The 13,571-nt window shown below is 34.2% G+C and overlaps 3 protein-coding genes across 3 annotated transcripts; 1 reads left to right on the plus strand and 2 right to left on the minus strand.

Annotated features, from left to right (window-relative positions):
• Nucleotides 1-385: 385 nt before the first annotated feature.
• Nucleotides 386-2,073, minus strand: LOC134239503 (uncharacterized). The gene is made up of 3 exons (XM_062721680.1): nt 1,930-2,073; nt 1,384-1,509; nt 386-649 (listed from the first exon to the last, which is right to left on the minus strand). Exons 1-3 carry the CDS (start codon nt 1,997-1,999, stop codon nt 498-500), a joined length of 348 nt encoding a protein of 115 aa, XP_062577664.1. The 5' UTR covers nt 2,000-2,073; the 3' UTR covers nt 386-497.
• A 3,168-nt stretch (nt 2,074-5,241) lies between these two features.
• LOC134239501 (uncharacterized) lies at nt 5,242-6,265 on the plus strand. The gene is made up of 2 exons (XM_062721678.1): nt 5,242-5,654; nt 6,012-6,265. Exons 1-2 carry the CDS (start codon nt 5,282-5,284, stop codon nt 6,263-6,265), a joined length of 627 nt encoding a protein of 208 aa, XP_062577662.1. The 5' UTR covers nt 5,242-5,281.
• Nucleotides 6,266-6,831: 566 nt separating this feature from the next.
• LOC134239504 (uncharacterized) lies at nt 6,832-8,869 on the minus strand. The gene is made up of 2 exons (XM_062721681.1): nt 8,339-8,869; nt 6,832-7,981 (listed from the first exon to the last, which is right to left on the minus strand). Exons 1-2 carry the CDS (start codon nt 8,709-8,711, stop codon nt 7,101-7,103), a joined length of 1,254 nt encoding a protein of 417 aa, XP_062577665.1. The 5' UTR covers nt 8,712-8,869; the 3' UTR covers nt 6,832-7,100.
• Nucleotides 8,870-13,571: the final 4,702 nt, after the last annotated feature.

Consider the following 13,571-nt stretch of genomic DNA (forward strand, 5'->3'; position numbering starts at 1 on the left):
CTCTTTCTCCATTTCAATTCATATTTCGAAAAAATCATATGTGCTAATGTTTACATTCCACAACCACGCGGTTTAAATGTCTCCGCCTACCTTAGATTCAAAAGTGGTCCCGTTCAAATTTCCGGAATTTAAGGCTTTTACATGTTCTTTTCAATTACATTGTCTTTAATTATAGAAATATGTATGACAAAAAATTCTCGAAGTAAATTTCAAAAGCATATGCTTGCACATTAATCATATATTAATTTAGCGATATATTGTAATGTTAAGCTTAAAATGGGTAGCCGAAAAGGTTCCAAATGACGTTCTTAAGTGCAGTCATTCTTTGGATAAAAGTATAATGCTATTAATTTAACTCTAATAATAATATATACAGAATCACTGCTTATAGTAGGCAACTTTTTATCTTTAACCTTTACAAATATAAATCCGTGTTAAACATGTTTTAATTACACAGAAAGCTATGTTAAGTAACACAGTCAAGTCTACAGAAGTAATCAGGAACAGGCCTTAATACAACCACTGAAGCAATCCTTGCCATCTTTCGGTTGAATTATTTTTTCAACAAAACAGTAAGGATCGGTGTTAACGCAGTCCTGAACTTCAGACTTTTCTAAAACAGGACAAGTCCGCTTGCAGAAAATAGAATCTGAAATGGAAACAGTTACAAGTTAAGTTCAAGAACCTAAGTTTCATATAGAGTGATGGAGGCTTCAGATGGTAATGTCAACAACAACGAGGGAAGTATGAATTTAAACATTATCATTACATAAAAGTATTAAAAAGGAAACCCCCTACATTAATGATTAACTGCCTATAATAACGTAAACTACTAGTATCTAAAACGTTTACTTTGCACAACCGATCAATACATCTGTTTTAGTATATGTTTGATGATGGATAAGTTAGATCAGTATAAATTATTTACTTTTCTAAACTCATATTAAAATAATAAATGACCAACAACAAAGACAACAAGCTTTGAGTCTAATGTAATTGAAACAAGAGGCCCATGGACCTTAACGCTCATCTCATGATCATTAACTATGTTCTTCCTGCTCTTCGTCAGTTTTTCCTATATATTTCTATCTAAAACTTTCTCGTATTGTAGCCGGTTTTGTCGTCATACAACTTACAACGACTTAAAAGTCATGATTTGAACAAAATTGAATGTGCACCATCTGAAGATGTTTGCAATTAGATATGAATAATTAGTTCTTGAAAAGATATGTTAAGTATATTCCTTTGTAAAAGAAAGTACAAAAACAAAAACAAAAAAAGTGAAAACTCCCGATTATTCTATTCGACTGGCATTTTCAAGGCTATATATGAACATGATGAATTCAAGAAGAAAAATTCTGAATTGTCAAGATAGCGTCTTACTCCGACAATCCAACTGACATCCGGTGAAACAGTCCTTTTCGAACACGGGCAGAACAGAGCAACAGGGGTCCTTGTTCAGGCATGCTTTCATTCTATACTGACTGGGAAGAGCGCACTCCAATTTATCTGAAAGTGAATTGAGTTAATTCTTATAAAACATGATAAATGTACAAAATACGGCCGGTAATACAGGTCTTTGTTACTACTGTTCCTTTCAACGGAACTCTCCGATCCTTTTTTTTTTTGGTAAATACCAAAAAGGTTTGTACTTTTAATCTCCATGATGGAAAATTAATTATGTCATTCACCATTGACTCATTATCTGTAAATTCAAATATGTACAACTGCTAAGGATAAATCAATGAAATCATAACTAAATCTACTTTTTGCTTCCAATTTAAAAAACATTTCCTTACGCGTATACAATAGTATTTGAGTTAGATAACCCCTACTCTTGAATATATAATATAGTAATGGTATGGAACCTACTCAATTAAAGTAACAAATATACTAGTAGTAATATCTACATATATAAAAGTAACTTACCGCGCATTATGAATGATATACAGCCTCCAACACAGAACGCAGTTATTACTAAAAAGGTCATGTTCACCATTCTGAAGAGTATACTTGTAATAGACAAAACCAAATTATGTAACAATATAGCTACTTTACTGAGTTTATCTGTTATATACGAGTAGGATGAGGAAACAGTCGTAAAAACGCAACATCTGGTTCTGTGACAGCTATTATCATTCAAATATTTCCAAAGATTTATTATTTAGACCTTATTTATGCTTAATATGAACCACTGATATATCAATTTAATTGATGGCTTGTTTATAAGTAAATATGTATTTACCTTTCGATTTGTCTTCTTTTTTTTTTAAACACCAGGTCAGGAAATCCGAAAGTGTAAGAGAGACTTTTAACAAAATCGAGATTCAAGGGGTAATTTTTGCTTTCCTGATCGGGGGAAACTTCAGTGAGGGGTAAAATTTGGAGGATCCCGACTCAGTTGGGAAAGTTGGAATGTATGCATAAATCTCTCTCAACCTATCTTAAAACTTCCAATATCATATATGAATTTGTGCCTAAATTGTTTAAACAAAATAAATACTCAATTCTACATTCAGGATGTTTTATTCATGATATGAAACTCGAAACGTTTTCTCCTATTATCAACCACCCTTCATCATTATAGCATAGTTGGTCATATCATGCTACAAAACACCTTGGGTGAAATATCTAGGGCTATTTGCGAACAGCATTCAGGCTCAAAAGTCTATTAAACAATATACAAAATAGTAGCAGAGCAAACACGGACCTCCAACACATCAGAGGTGGGATCAGGTGCCATGGAGCAGTGGGCATCCTCTGCCGACCGGTCACACCCGCCGTGTGCTCCTTGTCATGAGCGGGAAAATCCGTCGAAAATTCAGTGTAAATAATGGACTAACAATTTGTATGAAAAGCATCAGTCAGCATTTGACTCATTGATAAATTGTATTCGCTGACAAGTTTATTGTATCGATAATAGATCTTACGAACTGATGACTTTAACCGAGACTGCTGATATCCTTGCTTCATCAACTTGTTTGTAATACCGGGTAATTACCTTGTTTTAGAAATTGTTCATACGTACGAGGGCTGTTCAATAAATAATGTCCTGAACTGTATGACATACAATACAGAAATCATATGACATTAAGCTTGACTTTCTCTCATTATTTAAACTTTTATGAATTTATAACAGTTTATGTGACCACTTTTCATCACATAGTTCCATTGTGAGAAGCTGGAAAACAAGGGCTATTCGAGACACTGCATTATAAATGAATGGTAAAGAACAAGTAAACTAGAGTGAAAATAAAAGCTTCATTAAAGATGCTGTAAAACTTGTTCAAAATCCCAAAGAAATATTCACTTAAAATATGTGACATTTACAAAAACCAATGCCTGTTTAATAGACAAATGAGCAGAGGGATTTCAATGATAAAAAATTATATAATGGGCATCAAAAATGGGTACCATCCTTGCCAACACAAATTTATAACAACTTACGTAGTTTGCCAAATTCAACAAATATTATTATATAGTCTATTTATAGTCCCTATATAATCTATACAAACGCAAACAGTTCATAACACTACATATTCACCGGATTTTAGGCCGTATTCACCGGAGGGTCAATGCGCGTGCAACGGCATTGTGACGTCACAATCAGAACATCGAACAACGTTGTAAACAATTGTGGCCGTATTCACCGGAGGGTCACTGCGCGTGCAACGGCATTGTGACGTCACAATCATAACGTCAAACAACGTTGAAAACAATGCATGCACCGGCCGCAGCGAGCTACGTATATGAGCAGAAAAACAATTATTCAAACCTATTTCAGGATACATTTGGACGTCTTACATATAGCAAAATTCGGAAAGGAAAACACGGAGGTTACAAAGAGTAGTCTGGAGAATTTTTTCTATTTTCAACAATGGCAGATCGCAAATGAAAATGGTGTCGTCATACAGCCTTCACTGTCTTTTTTTTATTCAAATCCCGACTATATAATAAAACAATTATGGACTCTTTTGGTGTTGAATATGGTTTGTTATTCACCAGAAAAATATCCATATTGACCTCGGCTTCGCCTCGGTCAATATGAATATTTTTCTGGTGAATAACAAACCATATTCAACACCAAAAGAGTCCATAATTGTATAATATTTGATGATATATGATTGACTTTAAGACACAGCAAATTTGATAGACATCATTTCGGGAGTAGTTTACACTGTTTTTAAGAAACGTTTGACGGTAAAAAAGCTTAGTACTCAAAGGTCACCCTATATTTTGAAAAATGAGTGAAAACGACAGCGTGTACGAATGTCTCAACAATTATTTTAAAATATCTGTAGGGTTTGTTAGATATTCAAACAGATAATGGAACTTGAATCTATTGCTTAAAACCCTCAAAACAAAATTTACCATAAGATGTACTTGATAAAAAAAGCGAAGGTCTGACAAGAGCAAAGAATTGCAAGAGCACAAAGACAGATTTATATGCAATTTTCTTAAATATTAGTGGTATTGTTGTTCAAATTCGTATTCGGGGAGACAGTTTAATTTCTGGAGGAGGCTAGAAAGCAAATTTTTTGCAAAAAAATCGAAAGGTTTATTAGAGGAAGGACCCAGAATCAGGAATCCACTACATTAAATTTCTTCATGAGAACATCCAAACCCGCACGCCCTGAAGAGTAAAGGGGTTTTCGGGATAAACAGAAAGCTAATTTTTTCACATAAACAATAATCGCCAGATCTTTGACCTTTTGACTTGTTTCTAATTTCAAACTTGAAAAAACACCTTTCAGAAGGAAGAAACAAGTCCAGGAAATCATTGGATCTGCTATTTTCCAGTATACTGTCATGTTGTAAATTTTGAATTTAGGGGGCCTACCGGGTGGCAGTAAATACAAAATTTACAACATGTTGTAAATTTTGTATTTACTGCCACCCGGTAAATTCAAAATTTACAACATGATAATTCCAATCTCATTAGCATATTCGATAATCAAGCCTTCTAATTGGTTTATAAGCCACAGGCACAAATTTTTACACTTCGATAAAAAATCGAAAGCCGGAACTACTTTTTTGACATATATCTAATGTAAACAATATGGCCGACAATATGTTGTCGTAATTTCTTGGTGGAAATGCATTGTTGATAAAAGGATTTTATTTGAAGTATTTTGATTAAAAAAAACTTTAAATACAAAAGTTTTAACTTTTCTGATCATGGTTAAATTAAATATAAAATCTAGTATATATGTAAATACAACGTCTGCTTGGAATACTCATCAAGGGGGCAAACGGTCGTTAGGCTTTTGGCACTGGCAGTATGGAATCTTCAGATAGTGAAGAAACATTTGAAAGGCCTCTTGTAAACTTTCAATTATCTATGCCACCGGAAATAACTGATAACTCGGAGGTTTTAACACTTCTGGAGGTCCTAAAAGAAGATATAGAGGGTTTTGATGACATGCTCCTGGAGGCATTACAGCAGCAGAACCAGACAGAAGAGCACTGTGAATCAAATGTCACAATGGCAGAACCAGAACCCATTCAAAATCCTGTTTCATATAAAGAGACCCCAAATGAAGAGAAATCTAGATTTAAATGCCTTTCAGAAAAGGATTTGCTAGAAATTGAGAGAAACCAGTACTCTGATGCCACTAAAAGGAACACAAAATGGGGGATTGGTGTCTTTAATGGTAATGCTTACTTTGATACTTCTTAAAAATCACTGTAATGTTCATTCAGCAGCAATATCACATGTCTACCCACAGCAATGGTCAGTTTTGACATTTTGAATAACAATCAAAACATGATCATGCCAAAAATAGGATATGATTATAGAATGAATCCGTAACCTGTAAATAATTTTGAAAATAAAACAAAATTAATAAAAACCTGTATAAAAGTGCTAATTTAAAAATGTGACAATAAAAAAATAGATAACATAAAATTGTAATTCATTTTTAAACAAACATCTGAACATGCATGAACAAAATACTAAAAATACTACAAGTATCAGGGTATCAAAGGAATCTAAACTTATAATTTTTCAGCTTGGTGTCTGGAGCGACTAAATGAAACACATGACCTAGAAGTTGTTGATGCAAGCACTCTTAATGAAAGCTTAAGGAAGTTTTACGCAGAGGCCCAGCCAAAAAATCTCGTAAATCGATCAAAAGCAATAACCGAGGAACAGGCACAAGAATATCACAAAAATTCAATGAAAAATGTGCGAGCTGCAATAAATAGGCACTTAAAAGACATAGGAAGAGAAATTGACATAGTAAGAGACAAGGAGTTCATATAGACAAACTGCTAATGCGATGCTCACTTCAAAACTAAAATTTAACCTGCGTCAAGGCCTGTCAAGATCAACCAAGCATCATCCCATCATACCAAATGAAGATCTTGCAAAAATCAACCAGTATATCTCTAATGATAACCCTGTTGCCCTCAGATTTCGCATCTGGTATTTACTGGCAATCCATTTAGTAAGCAGAGGCTGCGAGTTTCATCACCAGCTAACTATGAAATCCCTGAAGTTTGCAAAAGATGAAAATGGGTTAGAGTATGTAACGATAAACCATGAAACGCAACAGAAGAACTACCAGGGTGGGCTAGATGACAAGTGCGAGGAAGCCCAGGACAAGAGAATGTACGCTACAGGAACATCAACATGTCCAGTGGAATCCCTCAGAAAGTTCATTCAAAAAACTGACCCAGCAGCCATTTCACTCTTTAATGAATGTGCACGAGATGCTTTGCGTGGAAAATCGCCTGAATCCTAAAATATGTATTTTTGCGTTTGAACAAGGTTTCATACTATGACGTATGACACTGTTTACAGCGTTAGGCTAGGCAGTAGGCTAGTCTAGTTAAAGTGAAAGTGGCAGTCTTTGAAGACAGAGCGTGCTCCAAATCCCGACAAATTCATGGATTCCCTGCTTATTTGGAGACTTTGATTGCTGACTGACTGTGTTTGAGTGGACGAAATCAAACTTGGAGGTAGGCTAAGCATGTTTGTTTTTTTTCTCCGCTTGCAACATTACTAAGAACAGAGCTGATGACATGTTTCTGTTCTGTGCTCGGGCGACGGCAGTATGACTTCAGTGATTCCTCCCTCTTGTGATCTGACATAAACATTATATGTCTGTCGGTAAGACCAGCATCGCTGTGATCGAAGTCGAACGGAGAGAGTGTGCAGTGAATCTAGTGGTCCCAGCGTTCTTGCAAATATCAGGCATGAATGTTGTGAATTTCTTGGGCTTAACTGGGGTGACTGTATACCATACTGAAAAGGATTCAGGCGATTCTCCACGCAAAGCATCTCGTGCACATTCATTAAAGAGTGAAATGGCTGCTGGGTCAGTTTTTTGAATGAACTTTCTGAGGGATTCCACTGGACATGTTGATGTTCCTGTAGCGTACATTCTCTTGTCCTGGGCTTCCTCGCACTTGTCATCTAGCCCACCCTGGTAGTTCTTCTGTTGCGTTTCATGGTTTATCGTTACATACTCTAACCCATTTTCATCTTTTGCAAACTTCAGGGATTTCATAGTTAGCTGGTGATGAAACTCGCAGCCTCTGCTTACAAAATGGATTGCCAGTAAATACCAGATGCGAAATCTGAGGGCAACAGGGTAATCATTAGAGATATACTGGTTGATTTTTGCAAGATCTTCATTTGGTATGATGGGATGATGCTTGGTTGATCTTGACAGGCCTTGACGCAGGTTAAATTTTAGTTTTGAAGTGAGCATCGCATTAGCAGTTTTGAACTCCTTGTCTCTTACTATGTCAATTTCTCTTCCTATGTCTTTTAAGTGCCTATTTATTGCAGCTCGCACATTTTTCATTGAATTTTTGTGATATTCTTGTGCCTGTTCTTCGGTTATTGCTTTTGATCGATTTACGAGATTTTTTGGCTGGGCCTCTGCGTAAAACTTCCTTAAGCTTTCATTAAGAGTGCTTGCATCAACAACTTCTAGGTCATGTGTTTCATTTAGTCGCTCCAGACACCAAGCTGAAAAATTATAAGATTAGATTCCTTTGATACCCTGATACTTGTAGTATTTTTAGTATTTTGTTCATGCATGTTCAGATGTTTGTTTAAAAATAAATTACAATTTTATGTTATCTATTTTTTTATTGTCACATTTTTAAATTAGCACTTTTATACAGGTTTTTATTAATTTTGTTTTATTTTCAAAATTATTTACAGGTTATTGATTCATTCTATAATCATATCCTATTTTTGGCATGATCATGTTTTGATTGTTATTCAAAATGTCAAAACTGACCATTGCTGTGGGTAGACATGTGATATTGCTGCTGAATGAACATTACAGTGATTTTTAAGAAGTATCAAAGTAAGCATTACCATTAAAGACACCAATCCCCCATTTTGTGTTCCTTTTAGTGGCATCAGAGTACTGGTTTCTCTCAATTTCTAGCAAATCCTTTTCTGAAAGGCATTTAAATCTAGATTTCTCTTCATTTGGGGTCTCTTTATATGAAACAGGATTTTGAATGGGTTCTGGTTCTGCCATTGTGACATTTGATTCACAGTGCTCTTCTGTCTGGTTCTGCTGCTGTAATGCCTCCAGGAGCATGTCATCAAAACCCTCTATATCTTCTTTTAGGACCTCCAGAAGTGTTAAAACCTCCGAGTTATCAGTTATTTCCGGTGGCATAGATAATTGAAAGTTTACAAGAGGCCTTTCAAATGTTTCTTCACTATCTGAAGATTCCATACTGCCAGTGCCAAAAGCCTAACGACCGTTTGCCCCCTTGATGAGTATTCCAAGCAGACGTTGTATTTACATATATACTAGATTTAATATTTAATTTAACCATGATCAGAAAAGTTAAAACTTTTGTATTTAAAGTTTTTTTTAATCAAAATACTTCAAATAAAATCCTTTTATCAACAATGCATTTCCACCAAGAAATTACGACAACATATTGTCTGCCATATTGTTTACATTAGATATATGTCAAAAAAGTAGTTCTGGCTTTCGATTTTTTATCGAAGTGTAAAAATTTGTGCCTGTGGCTTATTGCCTGACGTCACGGCGTCAGGCTGTATAAGGATTGATAATTGCTTGATCCGAAACTAATAGATCATACCCAGAGAGCTAGATTTTGTGCAAGCTGATTTACATTGGAAATCTTTTACTTGCATTTTAAAAGAAACATTTTTCAGGGAAACAATGATTTTACTGATGCAAAATAATGCAGTATTTACTTTGTTTACTCTGTTTGCATGAAACAGATTATTCCATGTGATTTACCGTTTCAACGTGTCCGTGTATCTTTTTTTCTGCACTTCTATACTACTGGGTCAGTCCATTTATATTCTACTAAAGGGGTGAATCGCTCTTTTCGCGCCAAATGTCACGAGTAAGCGATCTTGGATTGTACTATTGTATGAATGGGGGTGCTAACTTCCATGGAATTTACATGTAATAAAGTTTGTTATTGTTACCTCCATCTTCTAATGAATCAGAAATTCTGTCTAATAAATTTTATCTTATCCTTAAAACAGCATATGAATCGTACATGTATCAGAATATGGACATGCAAAACAAAAGAAATGATTTCTCTAATTTGTTTCCCCGCTGTTGGTTCATTCCATATTTTAATGGACTAGTCCAATCACCACAAACGATCGACGCAGTTCAAACAGATTCCAGACGATTTGACAAAAGAAATTACCTGTGCGAAATCTTGGATTTCTTTTCCACAGAGGCTTTAATGTTGGTTTTACCTATTTCGTTCTCAACAAATTATAGTAACCACCTTTCAGAAAAAAGATCAATGAACACAAACTACTACTGTTTACTTCATTGGAGAAAATGCTTTCCTACAACATATGTATTTAGTTTTATCCCATGTTTAACCCTTTATCCCGTTGATATAGCTCATGTGATATCGTTTTCATATCACACAGTTGTGACGTCACAATGGATTTTGCGTTAGAGTGATGAAGTAAAATGAAATGGAATCCTATATAAAAACAATGTCAAACATTGTTCTTGGTGTAAAAAAACATGGGATAAAAAGAATCTCACATGATTTGTAGTTGGATATGATTTTTATCCAACTCGTTGAGTGTTTTTATCCCCTCGCCAAGGCTCGGGGATAAAATCCACACAACTCGTTGGATAAAAATCATATCCAACTACAAATCATGTGAGATCCTATATATATCCATTCTCTAAAATATTCACAATGAATGATTTGACAACAGATTTCAGAATAGGTGTAGCTTTAAATTTAGATCCAGGGGTAGATCAATCTACTTGCAGAGTCAATCGCATCATCTCAAGTCTTTTCTTCAGAGGTCGAAAAACAAACTCGAATGTATCGACATCATCGGATGTTTAAAATTTCTACATTTCCTGATCATAGTAAAAACGGAGTTAGAAGTCCCTTCTATAGTATATTTTAGATAATATCATTGCATTGAATAAAGTTAACTCCACATTCCACAGATAATAGGTCTATATACATAATCCATGCTTTTATTTCAAAGTTTGTGAAAAGGGGGGGGGGGGGTCATGGCGTATAAATTAACAATTACATTTGTGGACCTCTTCCCTAGATAAGGCCTGAGGAGTGGGACCGAGGAGTTGCGATTGGCAGAAAACCCACATACATTAACCATTCTTTTAACAACTCTTCAGAATGCAGCAAAGGCATCGTTCTTCTACAGGTTACATGTGTAAATAATTAAATATTTTTACAGGGTTCTCAAATAAAAAGACATATTTCAAACACAAAAAAGTATTGCTCAAAAGGTTTATCACTTCTCTTACAGATATTGATCGATTAAGTCAGGCAAGCTTTTTGAAAAGCTGTTACTTGTAAACCAATTAGAAGGCTTGATTATCGAATATGCTAATGAGATTGGAATTATTTTTTGTTAATGTTTGTTTATTAAAATTCACTTAACGTTCCAGTTCTTAGGAATTATTTTTTCATATGATATATTCCTACGCGCTCGGTAAATGCAAGATAAAAATAACAGAAAGGGGCCCTGCATAGGGTTTTAAAATATTTTTTTTAAAATGTTAACACAGATTGGAATTATAAGGATTAAACGTTCTTTTTGAGAATTTTATCGATGTGTAAACTCTTGACATTTTACTCACAAACTTAACATAAAAGTGCGAATACTAAGGGTTATACCCAAAAATGAGTTCTAAAAACAATCAGAAATTGGATAAAAAATGTTACGAACATGTGTTAAAATTAAAAGAGATTGAAAAGTTAAATCATGAAGATTAAATCATTGAAAAGCGTCTTTTGCTTCTTTCCGAGCACCGAGGACATTATCTATTGAAAAGCCCTCGTTGAGCATGCTCTGTTACAACGCACTTTGAAAAATTACGCACTTTGAAAAAATTTTTCACAGTGCGTTAAAATTTGGGACCAAGCTAACGCACTTTGAAAAAAAATAATTTTTTTCAAAGTGCGTTAATATCGACCATATTAACAAACTTTGAAAAAAATGTAAAGATTGATCAATATTCCTTCAAATAATCGGTATGATAAATAACAGATCCTGGTTTGATAACTATTTTATGATAAAGTTGCTGTAGGACCTGAGATATTGACGTTTTAAATATTTAAGGTTTTGATAAAATAAAAGGGAAAATTAAAGGGTCTTGAAAAAAAGAGTGACGATTGTGTAAGTTCATTAATTCGTTTCCTTTTTTTTTTATTTTAGTCTTTGATAAATAGATGTAAAGGTGTATAGGGGGCATTAACAGAGGAAAGCTTCAAGCAACTTAGCATTTATCATAATAAAAAGGGACCAATTTGATTGTTCAAAACTATGAAAATTCTTTCTCTCTCATACGTTTTACTGTACTTAAAAACTTCTAGTTTTCATCTGTTTTAATTAACTCATTTATTATTGAAAGTTTTCAACGACATACCAGTTAGGTTAATACATACATGTAATTACATATGAATGCTTTGAGTATAGCATAGACATCGAGACTGGGCGAAGGGCCAGGGGAGGGGAAGAGGGCTAAGCCCCCCACTTATTTTTGAAAGATATATACATCGTTTAAGCATTGAAAATGCAGCGTACCCTTTTTAGGTTTATTGCTCCCCTCCCCCGTTTGTTACCGACACCTATGTATTGGAAAGATAAAGATTTGGACTGAGGGATTTTATACCCGTCTTCTCCTCTTTTCGACGGGAGTAAATCAATTCATTTTTGAGGTTAGGGTTAGGCTTAATTTTTTTAAAGATAAATAACAAATAAAATCTTTCCATGACTAAAACATGATTTTTTTTTCAAAGTGCGTTAAGTGTCTCCATGGTAAAATATATTGATGTAGACTTTTAACGCACTTTGAAAAAAAATTTCAAAGTGCGTTGAGTTGGTCCCAATTTTAACGCACTTTGAAAAATGTTTTCAAAGTGCGTAATTTTTTCAAAGTGCGTTGCCACAATGCTCTTGCGTATCAGACCAACTGAGATATATAAACTCCGTATGCAGGTAATGGAGGTGCCTTGCTGCGTAAGTTAGAGAACATGACGATTGAAAAGTTAAATTCATCACGTTTATCATAAAGCTTGGTTGTTAGATTTCCATTAACGTCTTTTAGAATACAATATCCAAATATGAAACAGATGTGTCAGACTTTGTGGTATCTTTTATCTCAAGCTCACCGGGATATATTTTATCGACATCAGAATGGAAATAACGATGGTTAATTGACAATACGTCGATATATCTAAATGTTGGGTTGACGACCAGAGCAAGCGTTTTCTTCTTTTCACGTAAAAGATTTTGAACAAATTCTGCTTCATATGAATAAAAAAAATAGGTCTGCTTATAATGGGGCACAATTGGTACCCATGAGAATTCCAATTGTTGGAAGACCTGAGCCCCCAAAACCATATAGATATTGTCAATCAGAAACTCAACCATCTTTTTAATGTCAACTTTAGAGAACACTGTACATGTGTGTACAATCAACGTTTTTAACAAAATAATTTTGCAAATGACCAATGACAAGGTAAGTGAATTTAGGAGTTCCATTTTTATTGAAAAACAGCTGTCAAAGAAGAAGAATTAGAATTCTTTAACAAAATAACAAGGTCTATAAAAACATAAAAAGAAAATCTCTCAACAATGTTTCCTTAAGTATCATAACATTGCTTATCTTAGGATTTCTTATCTCAAAGAAAAATATGTATATACCCGTAAATAGATAATGGTATTTATGCCTCCTATGAGAAATATCAGCCTGAAAGATTTATTTAAAGCTACAAGGATGATTCCTGAGCAGAAAATACCAACATTACTCCAAATTTATTTTCCTATGAATAAATATCTTATATTACAAAATTTCACAAAAATACATACTTTTTTTCAAAATCATTCTGTATTTGTGAATAAAGCATCTAAAACTTTCACCTGAATGACACCAGTGTCCTGAATGTCAACTAAAATAACCCCAGAATTTATTTCCAGCAAGATAAAAATATATATAAATTCATTAGATAAAATATTGCACTCTTCTGAACATGATAACTGTACATATACTTATGATTGCACAATATTTATAACATTACAAGAAAGCATTGAC

Source organism: Saccostrea cucullata, unplaced genomic scaffold, assembly GCF_032062105.1.
Source record: "Saccostrea cucullata isolate Sc308-1 unplaced genomic scaffold, CSIRO_AGI_Scuc_v1 ctg3184, whole genome shotgun sequence".
Taxonomy (NCBI): domain Eukaryota; kingdom Metazoa; phylum Mollusca; class Bivalvia; order Ostreida; family Ostreidae; genus Saccostrea; species Saccostrea cuccullata.